Below are 19632 nucleotides of genomic sequence, written 5' to 3' on the forward strand. Positions count from 1 at the left end.
TGACTGGAATTCGGGACCGGCCTTCGGGAACCTTGTCAAGCCGAGAAACCCAAGACAAAGGCGTTCCGTCAGCCACAGGTTGCAATCTACAGTAACAATGTAAGCGTCGAAAACATTTTATTCGTTTAGATTTTCCGGCCACGACAGGTTTGGTTCAACCATATCAATTTCTTGGGTTCTGGCAACACCAGAGAAGTACAAAATAACATGAAGAGCACATGAGTATTGAATCCCGACATGCTTGGTATGTATCATGGTCGTATAAGTGTGCAACTTCCATCCTTACTATTTAAAGAACAAAGATTATCAATCCCGCTGTTGTATCCACGCTGCATATATTCGTATACATGATTCGTCCCTTTAGATTTGATGATGTCCCCCTTGATGCTGATTGGACTCTGGCCGCGATCTTCCTAATTGACGCGTAACTGATTGATGTATTCGGACTCAGGGGCAAAATCCCTCAGACGAGCTGGGGTTGATGATTCCCAAATCGATGAATGCCTCATAATTCCAATAGTCGCTTTGCGTGCCCTGGCCATCGACAGGAGCATCTCCTGAAAACTTGGCGGTCCAATATGTGCTTCCTTGAGTGTACTTGGACCAAACATTCAGCCCATTGTTCAGGTTTTTGGCCCGGCTGGCGAAGGTATTGTTGCTAACAGCCTGAATCGACCATTCTCCGATGAAGACCGGGAATTTCCCATCCCCGACTGAACCCTTTGCGTCCTCGCACATGAAGCTGGGAAGGTTCTCTGATGTGGTTGGCCGGCCCGCGAAGTAGTAGTGATGGGCGTCGATAACGAGGTTCTGATCAGCGGTAAAGTACGGTGACCAGAAAGTCTCGGGACGAAAGCCGCCTTGAAACATAACAGGAATCTTTGCGTTTACTGCACGAACCCGAGTAAGCACCCCATTGATGTACTTGGCTACCCAAGAAGCTCCATTCTCGCTAAGAGCCTCAGGGGTACCGAACTTTGAGAAATCACGGTTATCGACCGGCTCGTTGATGGGTGCAATGGTGTACGACTCCGGAGATCCTGAAGTCTGGATGTATTGGATTACAGCATCGACTGCGCGATAAGAGTAGTCCAAAGCGGTGTTGTTGTTGAACCAGCCGTAGTTGCCATCCTTCTCGCCGATGCCAAGGCCGTTCACCCCGCCCGGTAGGGAGTGAATATCAATGACGACGTGCATGTTGTACTTTGTGATGGCGTAGGTTGAAATTGTCTTCAGGAACTGGACCTGATTGCCGGTGTACAGCTGTGATCCGGGAACTTTGATCCAGGCAGCGTAGTTCGTAGGGATGCGCAAGATGGTGACTCCGGCCTTGGCGAGTTTATCGATGTCGGCGGGACGGATGAATGTCGCATACCTCCGTTCCAAGACCGGGCCGCATTGAGCGCCTAGTCGGACACAGAAGCCCCACTCGTCAGTAGTATTGCCGCCATACTCGTCCCAAAACGGTGCATCAAGAACTGCTTCTTGGACGAGCCAGCCTCCAAGGTTCACTCCTGTGGCCTTGAAGGTCTTCCAGTCGACATAAGCAGCAGCTTGTGCAATTCTCATGAAAGAGCCGATAGCCCAAAAAAGACTGAGAGATCGCATGGTGCGCACGGTGATGGAATAAATACAGTAAGATAAGCTTCGGAAGCGATTTGGGTAGCACCAGAGTGAAGGCCTGGGATCCCAAGAAGAGGCTGCGAAAGATGTGAGGTCGTTGACGATTGAAATAATTGTGTTTATTCATGGAAAAGCATGTTGCTTTTGTACTCGGCGAACACCACACAGCGAAGAAGGTGAAAACCCTGATATCCCTTCACGAAGATGGTAGTCCCCAACATGCACCTTAGACCCGTCGCTCCGCTGTCACTTAACCCGAACTGCGATTGTACCATGGTCCTAGAGGTGTACAGGATGCGGTGAATCTACTACGTCAAGTACCATCGACCATGTCACATCACACACGTGCCGTGTGCTTGAATTTAGCTTGCGGGGCCCCGCATACAGTCATCCCCAGAATATGCACGGGGAAGTCATGCTCCGCATTTCCCACAGAAATGGTTCAACCATTCTCCTGAGAAAAGCTCATGCAGGGGTATGGAAGCCGTTGTGAGATTGATAGAATGATGAATGATTGTCTCAGCAGACACTCTATGTATGAATTGCGCAGACATTGAGAACGATCAAAATGGCACGTTCTACTGAGATAGGGGCACAGAAAAAGTGTGATAATAGCCCATGGCTTGAAGACCTGATACATTGAAATAGAAGACACCGCAAAAAACGTAGTAGAAAGCCAAGATTCATGTCTCGTGAAAATGCACACCGGTACATCAAAATTGGATGCGCCCAGGAAGAAAATGCCTCTCGTGTTCAATGACCCGGCCAGATGTGCTGTCGTCCGGCAAGTGGGGTCGGATAGCGGCAACTTCTGCACATCTTACCCATCATTTCATCCACTTTCCGCCGATGTGGGACGGGATGGCTCGGCCGCCACCGGAACACCATAGCAGTACCATCGGCAGATGACCAAGATTGAAGCTTGGATCCATCACGCCCATGCCGAGGCTACATACGATACTCACGTCGATGGATACAACAAGGCTTGCGCCTCTTCGTTCTACTTCCACTTTTTGCTTGGCTTAACTGTACTTGACATTACTCAATGCTTCATCTCGGGTCAATGAGAAGCGAACAGTAGTAAAGCCGGCGGCCTGCTAGTCTCATTGCTCGATGTGTACTCGCTGGGTATAGCGAGATGTCAATGCAGTCCATAAAATAAGGGTTGCTGCATTGTAATGAGCGGCGATTCGCAGCTGTTGCCACCTTTCACAAGCAGCGAAAGCAACTGCTTTGGATAAATCATGTCGACATCATATATCATACAATCATAGGACCATTATATTGGCTTATAATACCCGATAGGTTGTTGGCAGGTGCCACGAAACGTTCACGATAGTGACGGTATGAACTACAAAGGCTTTTTAATACTCATCTACATAGACTCATTCATCTCATAGCGTTGATTATTGCAGAGCCACCAAGCTCCGAACATGGATATTTACAGTGGCTCAACTTGTAGTGCATATCAACTTTCTACCGCTGACTTCAAATCCGAGAGTGCTCCTTCGTATATCAAGCTGAGATTTGACACATACGAATTAAGAGCCACTTGTTGGTTATTATTGACACGCCTTTTCCTAGTTCTTGTGTCTGCTACCTCCAATTTGCGTCGCGATGCACGCCTCGATTTCGAAGAGCTCGAGCTTCCACTGCTCTTAGCGTTAATCGTCTTCGGCAAAACTTGGCGCGTTTCTGTCGGTAGATCTGGCGACAGCGCCGATGGGGTTCGGAATTGTTTCGCCGGAATTTCAGGAGACGAATTGATAGTTCCAGCTTTGCAACTTTGTTGAACCAGTGGCGACGAGTAGACGTGAGAGATGGGCTCCAAATACTCTTGTGAGTGTGTCTCGGTGCTGAGTTGAGGAGGCTCCACATTGCCTTGACACAAGATGTGCTCAAGTGACATTACCGATAGTGTTCTCGATCGTTTAGATGCTGATTTTCGCGGCAAACCACTCAACTCCTGAGCTCCGTGCAAGTGGCCACTTTTATCAACACCTCCTTCTTCGCGGACACGGGGAACATCGTGGTGGTCCAAATTCTGATACATCGATAAGCAATTGCGTTGATGGTATGTGCTGCTTATCCTGATTCTGTCAGCAATATGTAGGGTAGGAGCGGACTACCTCTTACCGAAGTCTTAAAGTTGGTGCAAGAGTGCGTTGCCATGACTTGAGTCTCTAGAAGACGGGCTTGCTCCTCTCTGGATCGACGTTTGGAGGCGCACAAAATAAACTCGAGTTGTCTGCATATCACCCACGAAGGACGATGAGATTTCGTCAAAAATGACAGAAAAAGTTTGCCTGAGCGCTCCTTTGGGATGATTGGCAGAGTCAGAGCGTATTCGGTCTGAGTGGCTGGAAATAGTATGCTCGGCCGTTGGTTTCCATATTCGTCCCCATCGCAATTAACCACTTTCGCTGGCAGCACTGCAGCTGGAACAAGGATCAGCGACAAGTGGAGAAAAAGGTCGATGTCTGTTTTCAACAGGCCCAGTCAGGAGTATTGTATTTGAAAGCGAAGTTGCCTCGTCATTTCAGGCCGACGCAAAGAAACTAGCTTTATTGTACAGTTGCACAAGTCTAGGTGGTACGCGCTCTTGTATGGCAGAATTAGACATGGTCCCGATGAAGCGGAAAAGTGAGGCAATGACGAAATCCCCGAGATCGAACCAAGATTCAACCCCTGAATCATACCCTGGCAATGTTCATTTGCTCAGCCCCCTTGTGGAGGTCTCCAGTAGATACACCCCGCCTGAACAGCAACAGGACAATCTCGGATTTTGGAAACCAGGGTGAGTTCTAAAGCAAACGTCGTTCGGGCGTCCATACCAGCAGTCAAAAGAAACACTCAGCTATGCGTCAGCATCCTCTGAGATCGGATTATCATGCTTTGAGTCTCTCAGCTTCCCACATGCATGAACAAGCTGGACCAGTGTCTTTGTTCCTGTGTAGACGTCATGTCACGCTTTGTGAGATTTGGTTCGACTGTTGTATGCCTCAAGCGTTGTCAAGTGATGAAAAAATACGACTTCGAAATTCATAGGATGATCGGAAGTGCGAATGAGTCAGATTCAATTCTCACTATATGACGATTACCTGAGTAAAGGCTATTGAAATCCTGTGCTAATAGTGCCTGGAGTTAGCCACGGTTAGACAGGTACATGTCTCTTGCTCTTTGGCGCTATGCATGCTTGGACTTCCCAAGTACTACTGAGGGTAAAGGACAATAGCCCGAACCTCAAAGCTTTCCCTCGGGGGCATGTGCTCCTGGTCTGGATCAGTAAATGCCGCATGAAGAACTCTTCGAGCTGTCTCTCTATTATCAACTGAATCGAAACATTTGAAAATGAGTGCTTCATTCGGCTGCTGGGCAAACTTGAAGTGCCATCGATGAGTCGCGCTCGGCTTCGAGGCCCAGCTTTCTTCATGGTAGTCTCCAGCTATGACAGGAAGTGCGACAAGATCCGATTCGGGTACCGATCGAGCATCAGTTACCGCGAAAGGATCTTTGTAGATGGTTTTTAGAGGACGCCATACCTACGTGCGGTGGGTTGCATTAGTAACATGAAAAGGTTTGCGAAGGGGGAGATATCATGGTCAATTCATGCTGCATAGGGACATACGTTGATAATCTGGAATCTCCGGTTCGCGACCACATCTTCTGCAAAATTCCGGTCCTTGAGTCGCGTCATAAGTACTCTTCTTGCGCCCTCATACGACTGATCGCAATGAACGGACTTGACCGGTCTGTTCATTGTCGGGTCATCGGGGACATCATTGACTGGTCCCCGTGCAGCATAATCGAAGAAGTGCACGAAAGAGGCCCCGGTTCTGCATGTGTTGACTTAACGTCAGCCGTTTCGTATGCCTATTTTCAGAGGGAGCTATGCATACACTTCCTTCAGAAGTGCTTCAACTTCAGGGAAATAGTCTGTCCGAATACGTTCTTCGTCAAGAAAGATATCCTTGTTGCAGGAAGTTGTGTGATGGACAAATTGAAATCCGTGGCAGTCCAGTGTGTATCTTGATATGTTCCTACTGACATCGGTCACGATAGTTGGTTGCGCTATGAGAGTCTTTCGATTGCCCGGGATGCCGAGTAAATTTTCCCTGTATTTGAATCAATATATCTACATACAAGTTTCATCGGCGGACATCGAGTCAAACGCGGTGATCTTGTCGGGTAACTCACCGTTCCTTAGGGTCCTTTGGAAACGTGATTGGGTCATTGTAGCCAGGGGATGATGTGTCAAGATACGAGAACGATGTTAAAACATTGTGATCACGATGCTTATTCAAGGTCAAGGTACCAGTCTGAGGAACATTTGATTGCCTTAAAATAGCAGCCATGCTCGCGAAAACCGATGTCTCAACCGATGTGACACGTATTCCCTGATGAGTGATGCTTCACGGTCAAACCCATCTGGACGGATAATGGGAGAGTGCGGGTTTATGTACGACATGGATGTGGATTACCTACCCCAAACAGTCCCCGCTCGATGATTGATGTTTCTGACTGAACCTGTCGTTGATTGGACCAAGCTCTCTCGGGCAACCGATGGCCGCTGAGTCTGATCTTTCGCTAGGTTTATCGTCTCGGGGAACCCCCTGCATCATTTGGACAATATCCTCCGTTAAAGGATTCGTGAAGAGCGGAATCCGATTGCAGCGTACAACTTACGATTAATCTCGGAATTTTACTCGCCGTAACATAAAGTCACGGACCACGCGATGTTTGATCTACCTTGCGGTCTAAGATTTCAACAATCATGTTGTTGATTGTACGAAAGCTCTCTCTAGAATACGCTGGTAATGTATTAATTCTAATCATCAATTAGTTAATGATATGGCTTGTAGCTAGTAGCTAATCGAAGTTAGTATCGGACACATTGTGTCATCAGATTTGGCTCTTGTTGAGGAGCTGTTTATTGCTCATATAAGCCGTGAATTAAGTTGAAGCTGTAATAAGTCGCAACAGAACCGCGCGATCCGCGGCAAAGACCAGCAGAATGCATAACACCACCAATAGACTGTGTAGATCCTCGTTGCATGTGGCCAGTTTCGTTGGCATACTGAAATAAATCCATGACAAAATATGCCTCAAGTCTGCTGGAGTTTTTGCGTCTAAAACCGAAGCCGACTGGACATGTCAAATCCGAGCGGATCCTAAAGCCATAGACCCTACCTCGCTGGCCATGCGATTGAAGATGCAATTCTACTATAACTATCAGAAATCATCAGTTTTTGAAAGTGCAAGATAAAGCGTCCTCATATTTGTCTCTTCTTCCGTTCTCCGTCTGGTACGGGTATTACATCTTCATCCTCAGCCCCCCTTGTTGAACTTAACACCTCAGTCGTGTTGAAGTTTATCCAGTCTTTCTGCTTTTTCTCATCGGTAAATCATACAATGAAGTTCCTAGCTCTTTTCATGGCTGCTCTAGCCGGAGTCGGTTTGTGTGCCTATCAATGTTCACCAGTATTATGTATCTCGGACTGACCATAATAATTAGTCTCCGCGAAATCCTGCGCCGGCGGCAAGGGTTTCTGCGACGGAGCTAACCATTGCCAAGATGGCTCTGGTGCTGTAAGCCCGAACGTTGACCCTGAGTGCCTAGCTTGATCCCAGTCTGGCCTGTACATATGGAGGAACTGCAGCCAAGAATCATGGACTCATGTCAGTGGATATCAGTCCAAAAGATCGATCTTTCCGTTACTCTTGTCACGAAATCAGTCACGCAAGGTCACGTGGATGTGAGCCTGCTCAAATCAGCTTCACAGTTTATTCTTCGTTATAAATGAGGCAGAGCTACGCATCTACATATTTACAGAAGAACTCATTAGGAACCACTCTCATTCTGGTGTAATCCGAATTCATGGTGCGCCTGAAGACCTCTGAGACTTCCTGAAAGCCGCAACATGTACCTCGCGTGTGACTTCCAACTAAGCCTGAATTTTCCGAATGTTGTTGTGTTCAAGCTGTGTCACATCGCCTTGCTTGGGCTCATTGTTGACAGATGAATTCTCGATGTCGGCGCGCTTCGTCTGTATGTCTTCTTGGAAGCCAAAAAGGTGGTTCATGGCCTCCAATGAGATCCCTTTGGTTTCAGGGATGAAGAACCAAACAAACGCAGTCATGAGAAAACACCAGCCGCAGAAGAAGATGTACGTCCCGAAGCCGCCGGTTCCCATTGTCTCCAACATCGGAGGTACTGCTCGAGAGACCACGAAGTTGAATAGCCATTGGGTCGCGGCAGCATAGGAGACGTTGGTTGCACGAAGGCGCGTGGTGGCGATTTCGGAGACGTAGATCCAACAACATGGGCCCCAGCCGAACTGGAACATGCAGGCGAAGAGAAAGACGCAGACAAGAGCAACGTATCCGGCAGCCGAGACCTGTCCGCCCTCCTGCTCTCCTGGCTTGGCCACGGCAATGAAAACACCAACATACAGCATAGTCAAGCCCTGGCCAATGCCAGTCCACAGAAGAGACTTGCGCCGACCTAGAGAGTCGGCAACAAAGACAAGAAAGACTGCAACTGCGATCAACTTAACCAGGCCGTAGATACCAGTTGCGAAGAGCTCGTTCTCTGTGCCGTCGACACCGAGTGTGGCGAAGATTTGGGGTGCGTAGTAGTTGATGGCATTTGTACCTGGAAACGCTTAGCATGACATTAGAGCTTGGACAGATACTGAGTAGATTACCCGTCATCTGCTGAAAGAACATGAGCAGAATGGATATGATCGCACGCTTCCGGTTGGCGGGAATCAGCCACATCTCCTTCTGCAAGCTGACCCAACTGGTGCCGTCAAGGATAGCGTTCTCTTCCTCAATAGAAGACCGGATAGCCGCGAATTCATCAGCGACGTAGGGGTGGTCGGGTGGCAGAGCACGGATTCGGGACAGCACGCTGATTGCTCCATCCCAGTCGTCTTGCTTGGCTAAGTATCGAGGTGATTCATTGCATAAGAACATGGATATCATGAGCAAAAGTGGCGGAAGTCCCTGGATAGCTAGAGGAACCATGTATCGAGCAGTTCCGTCGACATGTCGAAGACAGCCATAACTGCGAGGGCAATTAGTTTCTGACTCTTGTATTGAAAATAAGATCGTCTTACTTGATCCAGTAGGCTATAAAGATTCCGAAAACGATGAAGAGTTGATAGATTCCGGTTAAGCCACCTCTGATAGCTCGAGGAGCGTTCTCGGCAACGTAAAGTGGGTTGACCATCGATGCAAAGCCTGTACCAAATCCTGAGATGAACCTGAAGAAAGCGTAAGCATTTGTACACAGGTGGCAGTAAACCAAAGATACAGAGTATTTCGTGCTCTTACCTGCCAACATACATAGCTGCGAGGTGTCCCGAAGCAGCAGCCTGAAGAATGACGCCAATAACTGAGATACCGCCAGCAGCCCAAATCAGGACAGCACGACGACCGAACCTGTCAGCTGCTTGAGCAGCAAGAAGAGCACCAACGAAACAACCAGCCTGGAGTGTTGAAACTATGTTTGCGTTGAGGTTAGAACGTTCAAGGGGGGATATCTCAACAAGGTCATAGAGCCTAGATGCACAACGAGATTAGCTGGTAACCTTCGAAGCTTTGATGTTGCACAATGTTTGCGTTCATACTCTTGGAACTCTTCCATACGAAGTACACCGCCAATGACACCGGTGTCAATGCCAAAGATAAGCCCCCCAAAGCAAGCAGAACACGCAAGAGCATACACCCTCCATCCGTATATCTCAGGCGGGTCCTGCTTCATCGCGTCATTTTTGACGATCTTTTGGAGGAGCGAGCCTCCCATGGCCGCGGTCTGAATAAAACGTAGGGTCGAATATGGTCAGAATGTTCAGAAGGCGCAAGGGCGATTTGCCAACTCGGAAGATCCTCAAATGGCTGTGATTGCAAAGTTGGACAAAGAGGCATCCTGAAAATTTGGAGAGACTATGCAGCTTTTATAATGGCAATCTCCCTTGGATCCAATGCGATAGCCAACTCTATGGTCATGTTTTGCGTTTCCTGCAAGATGAAGTTGACATGTCACTGGCACCGCCAATTCAGCAGTTGAAAACCACACGCTGGGCAAGGCCAAGAACATTCTGGGCAGTTGAGAGCCCAGGTGATATCGATCATGAGAGGACAAGACGAAGAGTCGACGCGTAGGGCCGAGCGTTGGCATTTATTGGCTTTGGCACTTTGCTTGTTGCTGACCGTTGGCGATGGCGGGGAACGCGCCCATCCAAGGGAGTGGCCAAGGCTGACCAAGAGCCCAGGAAGAATCTCAATGGCGGAAGTGGACACTGGCGAATGCTAAGAAATCTCAACCGAAAGCCAAGATGGGCCAACTCAAGTCCACAAATCAAATAACTACCCAATTTCTTGTCCTTGTGGGCATTTCGATGTTGGACACGCCGTTTCATCAGCCCCCATACTGGGCGCTACCAATCTATTGAGATAAGAGAACCATATGAGACACATTGTAGATAGGATCCTTGAAGGGGGGAGGGGGCAATTATTGGCTAGATACAATGCTTACTGTCGAAACTAAAGTGCTGTCCATGGAAGAGACGGGCACGTTATGACCGGCATGGTAGTCCTTAGGTCGAGATGACGCTGGATATCTTTGCGGCCCAGATGGAACGCATGCGATATTGAGCCGACTTTGCTGCGTTTGACCGGCTGGGTTTGGAGCCTGTGTCGATCTGGGTGATACGAAACTGACATACCGCCAAAGTACTTATAACGTGTGAAATGAATCATGTAAATTATGACATTCATCTATTATCCCGCACCTCCTCCAGTTCGAGCAATTCCACCAGTCTATCGCGATATGTTTGGCATAGAACTTGAATCGCTTCGAGGCTTTTGCTTGATGATTACGGTAGGGCTCATTTCTTTCCAAGAAGAATTTGTTCTATCTGACCGCATAGACATGTCAGTGACAACTTTCTGGTACTGATAACGACTAGCTAGAGTACTCGAATTACTCCATAATTATTGAGAGTTCCGTGTTACTTTGCAACCAGTTGTCCAGATGAGACCATATCTTCAAGTTATGCCGATTCTCTTAGTCGGCTTCGATTGAAGAATCAGAATGGTTTGAACAATTTTGATAGTCTTTTGCTGCAGACTGGACTGGCGTTACTGCTCAACTGGTCTCAATCAACGGGACCTTCTTCATTTGCTGACCGGAACCAATTTGATGCCCGTCCATTATCCTTTGTAAGCGACGGAATTAGTAGCGTTTGGGCAGTATAAGTCGGCTTTTAAACGTGGTAACTGTCCGTGGATGAGCTCCACCCCCGAAACCTTAGGGCCATGCATAACCGCGACGTCGCTCGGCAGGGTGCCGATGGGCTGAGGATCTTGAGCAGGGAACCCTGCGCTTTCAAGCTCCCGTTTCCTTGGTTGACATTTGATCCTCTAGATTAAGTTCCGGAAGCATCTCAAGATTGGCAGGTAGTCCAGTTGATTTGCGCAATTAGATGCAACGTTTCTGTCCAACCTACGACGACGTCCCATAACGGAGCAGCAATTAGTAACAATGCTGTACGCAAGTCATGGCTTCAGATACATTTCAACAAGCAGCGCCATTCTTTTACTGGGAGCAGAAAGCACTGGCATGATATCATACGAGGGTCCATAGCAATAGACTTTCTTAGCATTGCAACACGTGGCGCAGTTTGGATGAACTCCTATCAATTGCTGTTTTCTTGGTAAGCCTTGGTTCATTAACATGAAGTTCGGCAATTGATCTTTGCGTTGTCCGTCTCAGCATATAAGTAACTCGGGCTGCATCCTCTGGCAATTCTCATTTGCAACATAACAACCAAGTTCAGACGCACTTCTGCACCAAAAGCACACTCGTTAGATCATTCGGATTAGACAGCATGCGCGCCTCCTCATTATTCGCCATAGGCCTTGCCTGGACCACGAGCGCCGCGGGTCTTCTGCCTCGTCAGGGATCGTCAGCGCCCTATTGCCCTCCTCGTTCAGCAACTCCGGAGGAACAGAGGGTGATTCTCGGGGAATTCATTCAAGCCTTCTACGAAGAAAGAAATGCCACGAAAGCTTTACTCAACCATGTTGCGGAGGACTACATCCAGCACAACCCGAACGCACTCTCCGGCCGACAGAACTCTCTCGACGTTCTTGCTCCGTTCCTATCCCCGAACACCGTCAACAACACGATCATGAACAAGGGCTTGGACAACAATATTGCGTACATCCATTACCGAATGGACCTTGTTGGAGGTGGACAGCCTTTCGCCGTCGTTGATGTCTTCAGATTCGACGGCACTTGCATTATGGAACACTGGGATGTGGCACAGCAGCGGCCTGCAAACGCGACCAACCCCATTGCAATGTTTTGATTCTGAGCGAGATGAGTGATGGCGATGCATAGCGTATGAATTCAGACGTACTACCCTGTACTTTCTTCCCTGTATCATAGACATGTCTTGTTCCAATGAGTGAAGTCCCCGTTCAAATAAATGATACACTCAAACCTTCCCTTGATGTAAAGCTTGGGTCCGTGTGGTAGCACCTCAGTTCATGAACCGACCGTCTAAATGTCGCTCTCCGAAGTTATTCTTTCAATGACCCTGTCTCGATCTCTTCGCCTCAACCTAGGTATGCATGCCAACTTTCCCACAGCTTCTATGTGTAGCAGATGTCCCCTGCGAAGGTACACGAAGACGGTGTATGCGGAGCTTGCCGTTGCTACTGCGACAACTGAAAGTAAAGACGGCCAGCGGAACTGTTCGGGTCGGAAGAAGATTATAGTAGACCCGTAAGAAACGAGCTCGAAGGCATTTTGCCATGCGGCTTCTACTGTAGAAAAAGCGCCGCGGCTCTCAGCTTCGACGTCCTAAGTGACACCGTTAGTCCCACGTTCGTATTGGGATTCAATAAGTGTTCGCAAAGTTGTGGAACTGTTACCTCTTGTACGATGATTTGAGTGCACAGATCAAAGCCTCTCAACCCAACTCGGCTTAGTATTGTTCCTCCTACAAGACCGGTTGCCGAGACCCATGGCTGATCTTGGAAGACCCAGAAAATGGCTGTTCCTGCGGCCAGCATCGACACTTGCCAGCTACTTAGCCACAAACCTGCTCTGACAGGTCCGATAAGGTCCATGAGCCAGGGCGCCACCCAAGTGGCAAGTACCTCGAAGGCAACGCTCAGCGTTCTCGCAATACCAATTTCCGTGGAAGAATAGCCGACCGAAAGCAGGTACGTGACCATCTGGCCAGCGAAACTGAGGACGGTGAGATAAAGCAAAGCTCCCGCAAAAGACGGAAGAAAGGCTCTATGGCGCACATAAAATCGCATATCCGTCAAGGACTTTCTCGCGATAGATGTAACATTCTGCCAGAACTGAGGGAATCCTCTGCTTCTCTCATGCAGCGAGCTCGGAGTAGCCTGTCCCGGAGGCAATGTGCGTTGCTTGTCTGCCTGGAGATCTGGGACGTCATGGTAGACACGGGCTATCGCATAGTACTCAAACACGACGGATGCGACGTTCATGCCGAAATTGGCAATGATGGCAACCTCGGTCGAGATCCCGTCAATTATTGCGATGAAGAGTGGACCAAGCAGTTTGCAGAGTAAGTCGATGCGGCGCATCTGAGCGTTCATAGTTCGCAGGGAAGTCGCATCGTTCGCCGCGACGACGACAACCTAGAGAAAGAGTCAGCAATCCAGATACTTTTTCGCTTGGTACATGCCGCAAGAACTTGACCTACCCAGTCCTTTTCCACAGAAACCAAGTTCATGATGGAACAAAGCTTCTCTATGCAAGCAAATAATGACGTAAGGACCAGCAATCCAACCTCAACGCGCGTACCAGACACCAGTCTAATTTTCATCACATAGAAGACAGCACATGATGCCGCGACAACGAGACGTTGAAAGACTTCTTCAGATTAGCCATGTCTCGAGACAGCTGATATTTCCGGACTTATTCACCTATGGATACTCGGACAACATTGAGGCGATTCCCAGTATCAATGTATTGTCCGATCGCCGGAGCAAGCAAGATAGCGGATAGACCACGCGCCAGTGCGTACACTGACATGGGCATCAACGTTCCCGGGAAAATTGTCGCCAAGTATAGTACGGCGCCGAACTCGAACACTCGGGAGTTCCACGTAGACAAGAAGTGCGACACATACAATCGGCGTCTGATTCTGGTAGATACCTTGGTCTCCGTTTCTGTGTCACTAGGTCGCTGAGAAGAGTTGAGCAACGGCGCCCGCTCGTCCGCGCCGCGATCTTCGTCGTTAGACATTCTGGTAGTCGTCACTGTTCCGTCGGTACTGAAGAGCTGCCGCTTCGCAGAGTCGAGAATTCGCTTGTGTGGATCTCCTTATGAGGTTGAGAAGTGATGTCTCCGATGGGTAACGCCAAATTGTATGAGCACGTAGTTCAAAGCTGGCTGCAGTCTGTTCGCGTTTCAACACATGAGACAACGAGAGGAGAAGAAGAAGACCGACCACATGAGGACGACCCAAATTTCGCGTCACCGCTGGATGGCCCAACAAACATTCCAAACACCCCTGGCAGGTTGAGATTCAGAACTCGGGGGAGGCCATTTTCCTCCGAATCGTATGCTTTCAACCGTCAAAGCCAGGGCAGGGACTAGCTCCACCTTCGCAGATGCCAGGCCAGCTCCGAGTCTCATCAGACGTTGATTGGATTCGCCAAAAGTTGCCTTGACTTCGAAATCCGTCTGTTCTGCATGTTGATGAACGTGCTCATGCGGGTCATGACACCACAGGGAGCCTGGTGTGCTCCGCTTACGTAGCTACTTTATCCCTGAACGGAACCGTTTACCTCCGATTATGTAAGTCGCAACTTAGTTCTAAGGACCCATCGGGATGCAAGCTAGCTACAACACTTGTCAACCTTCGAAAACCGAAGCCCAAGACCGCCCATCATCACGGATTCGCCCCGCCACCCTGATGTCACGTCGGCTCGGAAGAAAATACTCGGATCATGATTTCTTGGCATTGACTATGTTTTCTAGCATTTGTGTCTGCGGGGAAGTTTCTTCTCGCATTCGGCACCCGTGAAGTAACGATCCAATCAACGTTGGCCAAACGATCCGTGAAGTTTGAACGGATCCGTCTCTAAATGAGCTTGAGCGGAATGAGGTAGAACGAAATCCGAGCAGGTTTCTGATATTATCATGGTAATTTGAAGGGTGTGCAAGGTGCGCATCCACCGACATTCGTCTTCCGCCATCCCGTCAGCGTAAGCCTGCCTCCTGGCTAGGCCCATTTGGTAATCACCTTCATAACACATATGGTTAAGCCAACACGGAGAGCATTACGAAGGTGAAATTTTAGGCACAAAGTAATGACACAAGTCACCACCTAAACGAGACACATTACAAATATGGCGGAGATGTGAAATGGCTAAATCATCGGTGTACCGTGTTGGCATGATCGCGGCTGCGTCCCATGTCGACGGCGTGTCTGCGAAATAGCTGTGTTGAGGTTTTCCACATTTCGGCCATCATTGCTGCTTGTGTGATGAAGGAAAGGTCAATGACGATTCTGAGGTTTGATTCAGTGTATTTGAGCGACGTGGAATCAAACGTGGCTGTTGATTGGTCGAATGTGACCTTGTTCCATAGTTCTCAGGGTTTGAAAACGCAACTTGAGCTATCTGAATAAATCGGTGCTTGATTCCAAATACTGCCATCTCTAAGGTCACTCTCATTCAGGCAGACCACCAAAAAACATGAAGTCCAGACTCCTAGTTCACCCTTGACTTTACGTCGAGACGTTGGCCAGTCTTAGCCACATTACGGTTTGTTGCAAATCGTCTTGTCTATTTGGAGAACGTTCCGATGACCGGGTTGGATTATTCGGTTGAAGATCTCGACGGCTATGTTCAACGCTTTGGTCAGCACTTTCCAACATGAATCTTTGAGTCTTGATAGAATTCTTGACATGAGACCTTCTGAATGACTGACCAGAGCGGACAAGTAGCGGACCTGTCAACTATCCACGGGTCGATGCAGTGTTGATGGAACTCATGATCGCAAGGAAGCACGCGGATGCCATCTTCAGGAACGAAGTCTTCAGTGCAGATGCTGCAAATTCTTCCGCTTTCCGCTGACGCATGCTGAGTCTTCGACGTTGCATCTTGCATCTCGGTATCAAGACTTTTCTGACCGGAACTTCCGAATTTAACAATAGGAATCGTGTCCAACACAGCTCGTGCGATTCCATTCGCTCGAGATTGGGCTGGCTGTCCATCGTTACCCTCACGAGGTCCGTATCTTTCGGGATGTATGTAGGCCTTTATGGCTCCGATACAAATGGAGAGAATAAAGAACCCAAGAATTGAGCCCCAGATACTGCATAGAACGGTAATGATTTGTCCCTTCTGCTCATTCATATTGATTTTCCTGTAGGGGGGTCTGCCACTTCAATCTTCCAGAATTAATTCTGCAAACGTCCGAGGCAGCCATCTTAAGTCTTTCAGTCAGGGTAAATTTCAACGTCCATATGTCCTCTATCAGGCACTATGTCTAGGGAGTCATGGTGCGCTTTCCGCAGCCAGGTGTTCATCCCCACTTCACAAGAGCCCATTACGAGAGACTATCCTGTACGATGATCCAATCGGGATCCCTGATGATATGTCACCCGACTCTCAATGATCCGACCGGGCTTCTTCAACTCCGATGTTGAATGATGGGGGCGCCAAGCTTCCAGCTATTCTCGTTATTGTGAGGGTCCGGCTAAAGTTGCCAGGCGGAAGAGGGTCTGGCACGGTCCCCCTGGTCTCCCCATCTAAACCTCACAGCGGCGGGCATTCTGAGTGATGTACCGAATGCTTAAAGGGGAGCTGACTTCGAAAAGATAAAACCTAGGTCATATCCCCAGATGAGGCCTAAAATTTCACTTCCTTAACATTCCTGTCACATCAAGACTCAAGTGCAAACAACTACTCCACCAAATCTTCCACAATGGCCAGAATCTCTGCTACATGGACCCAGATTGCATCCGGCGAACGTCTTCGACGCTCGTCTCAGGCAGTATCAGTGCTGGGCAACCATGCCTACATCTTTGGTGGCGAGCTGATCGCTAGACAGCCTGTCGATAGTCAGATAGATGTTGTGGAGTTAAAGGCGGGCCAAGGTAACTGTACCGAAACTGCCAATGTTTCTCATGAATTAACATCCTCTTCCACAGATTCTGCATCTATCGAAACACTTCCTGCCTCTTCATCAGGCCCCTCCCCTCGAGTCGGATCTCCAAGCACTGTCTTAGGTGATGCATTCTACATCTTCTCCGGGCGAGGTGGCCTCGCCATGGAGCCCGTCGAGGAAAATGGCGGCTTGTGGCGTTTCACCCCCTCCGGCAACAAATGGGACTTCATTAAGGCAGAAATGAAAACTCACTCTCCCTTTCCTGCTGGACGGAGCTATCACTGCATTGCCACAGATGGGGCTGATCACATCTTTGTCCACGCTGGCTGCCCGGAGAAGGGCCGATTGGCAGACCTCTGGTCTTTCAACGTGACTTCCAAGACCTGGGTTCAGCTCCCTGATGCTCCTCTTCCCGCTCGTGGCGGTCCATCAATCGCCTACTATGATGGAAAGATCTACCGGATGAACGGATTCGATGGGAAGACTGAGCGGGGGGGTGCTGTGGACATCTTCAACTTGACCTCCCAAACTTGGTCGACATTCTCATTCGGCGCTGATGGGATTGATGGCCCTGAGGCACGCAGCGTATCGGCTGTTCTCACCATCAGTATCCAAGGCAAGGCCCATCTCGTGACCCTGTTCGGAGAGCGAGACCCGAGCTCTCTTGGCCACGCTGGCGCCGGAAAGATGCTGGAAGACGTTTGGGCCTTCGATATAGAGGGACAGACATGGTCGAAGGTTGATACGCAGGGGACCCCTCCCGCGCCCCGTGGATGGTTTGACGCTGATGCAACGCGAGATGCTGTCATTGTCCACGGTGGATTGGCCGAGGACAACTCTAGGCTGGGGGACATTTGGGAACTGAAGTTCATTTGAGTTGGTTTCAGCGGCGCTTGACGGCAGTGATATAAGGCAACACGCAAGCCATCCTCGCAGGCAGCAGCTACTAGCCTAGGTCAGCGGTTTTACTGCTTAATTATGTATTCAATCACTTGTCTACCCAGACTTTGAGTTCATCGAACAGGCAATTCCAGTCATTCTTAAGGGGTTTTCCCTCGCATGCCTCGAAGTCTTCGTACCTTGTCTTGGTTAGATGCTGGGATCCAAATCAAATTAGTTTCTCGTTGGTGTTCTTCGTTTTTGCACTACATGAAACGTGCTACAAAGGGTTTTGGTTAGCATGTGCAAGTTCTTGGCGACAGCTCCTTCTTTCATCACGGTGTAACGAGACAACAATGTTCCACACATGTCGCGCAGGGAGGAACCCGAGGAACCTACTCAATACGACTTTGTCATAGATTGGCCATATTGACCGCATCCGGTATCTCAGTGGTTGACGAAGACGTTTTCTCCCAAAGACGTCCGAAGGCGTTCCACAGACCATTTAATCACTCTCACGTTGGACTGGTTGTACAAACTGACCATTCGTGACTCACGGGAGGGGGCTTTCTGAACCAATTAAATATGCATATGTAAAGCAGCACATATAAAATGCTAGATAATCGTCTCATCTCCACAGTACTTTCTCACCGACGATTCCGACTCCTTCGGTTAACTTCCTACGGCCGTCCGCCTTGTGGTCCAAAATCGCCCTTGCCTTCTTTCCTATCTCAGAATCTGCTTTGCCAGAACGACTCCAGAGATTCGCCATGCCGGGTGAGTTGGGCTTCAAGTTGGATCCCTACCAACAGTTCGTGCCGACTCCACACATCTTCCCAGAAGGCCTACCGGAGTCATCTGTACCCCATACCTGGGGCGTCAAGGACGAGGACAAGATTCCTGAGATATGGGTCACCGTCGGTCTGGGAAATTCGCGGTCTCTGAAAGGAGGCGAAGGCAACTACCCCTCAGTATCTCTCTGGAACGAAAAGGGAGACCGCCTGGGTCAGCACGACGGCCGTTGGTCGAATCCCCTCAAACAAGGAGGACAGAAGACCATGGCGATTCAGCAGACGCAGAACGGTAAAAAGGATGAGGATCCGGGGTATATCATGCTGAGCGCAGATGACGACGCCATTTGCATCGCCATGATCCAGGTCTCCAACAGCCGACACTCTTCGGCGTTCTTTGGGGACATTGGATACGCCTGCGGTCAGACCTGGTACTACAGTTCGCGAATGATGCAGAAGCACATGACCGACTACCTGGACTCCAGATGCGTTTGGCTGGACGCTGATCACACAGGCGGGAAGAACGCCCGGGCAATGAGCTACCATCTTAGAGACATGATCCCCTCTAAGGACAAGCTCGCCCTGTACAACAAGGACGGCCACAAATATCTCTGCAACCCTACTCGTCGCTACTCGTACTGGAAGAACTTGAAGGCGAATGGCGAGATCCCCTTCTTCGATCCACCCTTGAAATATCTTCCCGATAGCGCGGACAAGAGCAGAGAAGGGACTGAAGTTGATCCTGACCTCGTTTTCGACCCCACAAACTACGACAAAGATGTGTACATCAAGCAGGGAGAGTCGAAAGAGGATTCGGAATATCACAAGAACAACCCTTTCAAGGATCGGATGAGAAAGCGACAACACCGGTTGAGCAAGCGACAAGGCTCCAACATGGATATTGAACGAATCGTGGTGACAGAGATTCCGGGGCAGACGGCCACGGAAATCTGCCAGCATCCGAACTCCGCTGGATACGACATTGTGTCTTATGAAGACATGAAGTACTGCGATCTGTCTGAGAGGAAGCTGTATGACCTATGCAGCAGCTCGAACCCAACCAACTGCTTCGATGCCAACAGCACTACCTTTGTCGGGGTCATCAATGCACGCGGCGAAGATTCGGCTCCAGTCAAGTTGTACAAGACAAAAGACTACTGGAAATGA

The 19632-nt window shown here is 49.2% G+C and overlaps 5 protein-coding genes across 5 annotated transcripts; 3 read left to right on the plus strand and 2 right to left on the minus strand.

Moving 5' to 3' along the window:
- Positions 1-447: 447 nt before the first annotated feature.
- On the minus strand, positions 448-1608 carry CkaCkLH20_01669 (putative exo-beta-1, 3-glucanase; the record flags this gene model as incomplete). Its single annotated transcript, XM_038884388.1, has 1 exon — positions 448-1608. One exon carries the CDS (start codon positions 1606-1608, stop codon positions 448-450), a length of 1161 nt encoding a protein of 386 aa, XP_038750088.1.
- A 5960-nt stretch (positions 1609-7568) lies between these two features.
- CkaCkLH20_01670 (MFS quinate transporter) lies at positions 7569-9433 on the minus strand (the record flags this gene model as incomplete). The annotated part of the gene is made up of 5 exons (XM_038884389.1): positions 7569-8278; positions 8331-8692; positions 8745-8891; positions 8962-9189; positions 9258-9433. 5 exons carry the CDS (start codon positions 9431-9433, stop codon positions 7569-7571), a joined length of 1623 nt encoding a protein of 540 aa, XP_038750089.1.
- Positions 9434-11519: 2086 nt separating this feature from the next.
- On the plus strand, positions 11520-12002 carry CkaCkLH20_01671 (snoal-like polyketide cyclase family protein; the record flags this gene model as incomplete). Its single annotated transcript, XM_038884390.1, has 1 exon — positions 11520-12002. The coding sequence occupies one exon, from the start codon at positions 11520-11522 to the stop codon at positions 12000-12002; it is 483 nt and encodes a 160-aa protein (XP_038750090.1).
- Positions 12003-16612: 4610 nt separating this feature from the next.
- Positions 16613-17671, plus strand: CkaCkLH20_01672 (kelch repeat protein; the record flags this gene model as incomplete). Its single annotated transcript, XM_038884391.1, has 2 exons — positions 16613-16784; positions 16839-17671. The coding sequence occupies 2 exons, from the start codon at positions 16613-16615 to the stop codon at positions 17669-17671; spliced, it is 1005 nt and encodes a 334-aa protein (XP_038750091.1).
- Positions 17672-18444: 773 nt separating this feature from the next.
- On the plus strand, positions 18445-19632 carry CkaCkLH20_01673 (uncharacterized protein; the record flags this gene model as incomplete). Its single annotated transcript, XM_038884392.1, has 1 exon — positions 18445-19632. One exon carries the CDS (start codon positions 18445-18447, stop codon positions 19630-19632), a length of 1188 nt encoding a protein of 395 aa, XP_038750092.1.

This window comes from Colletotrichum karsti (assembly GCF_011947395.1).
Source record: "Colletotrichum karsti strain CkLH20 chromosome Unknown Scaffold4, whole genome shotgun sequence".
NCBI classification, from domain to species: Eukaryota; Fungi; Ascomycota; class Sordariomycetes; order Glomerellales; family Glomerellaceae; genus Colletotrichum; species Colletotrichum karsti.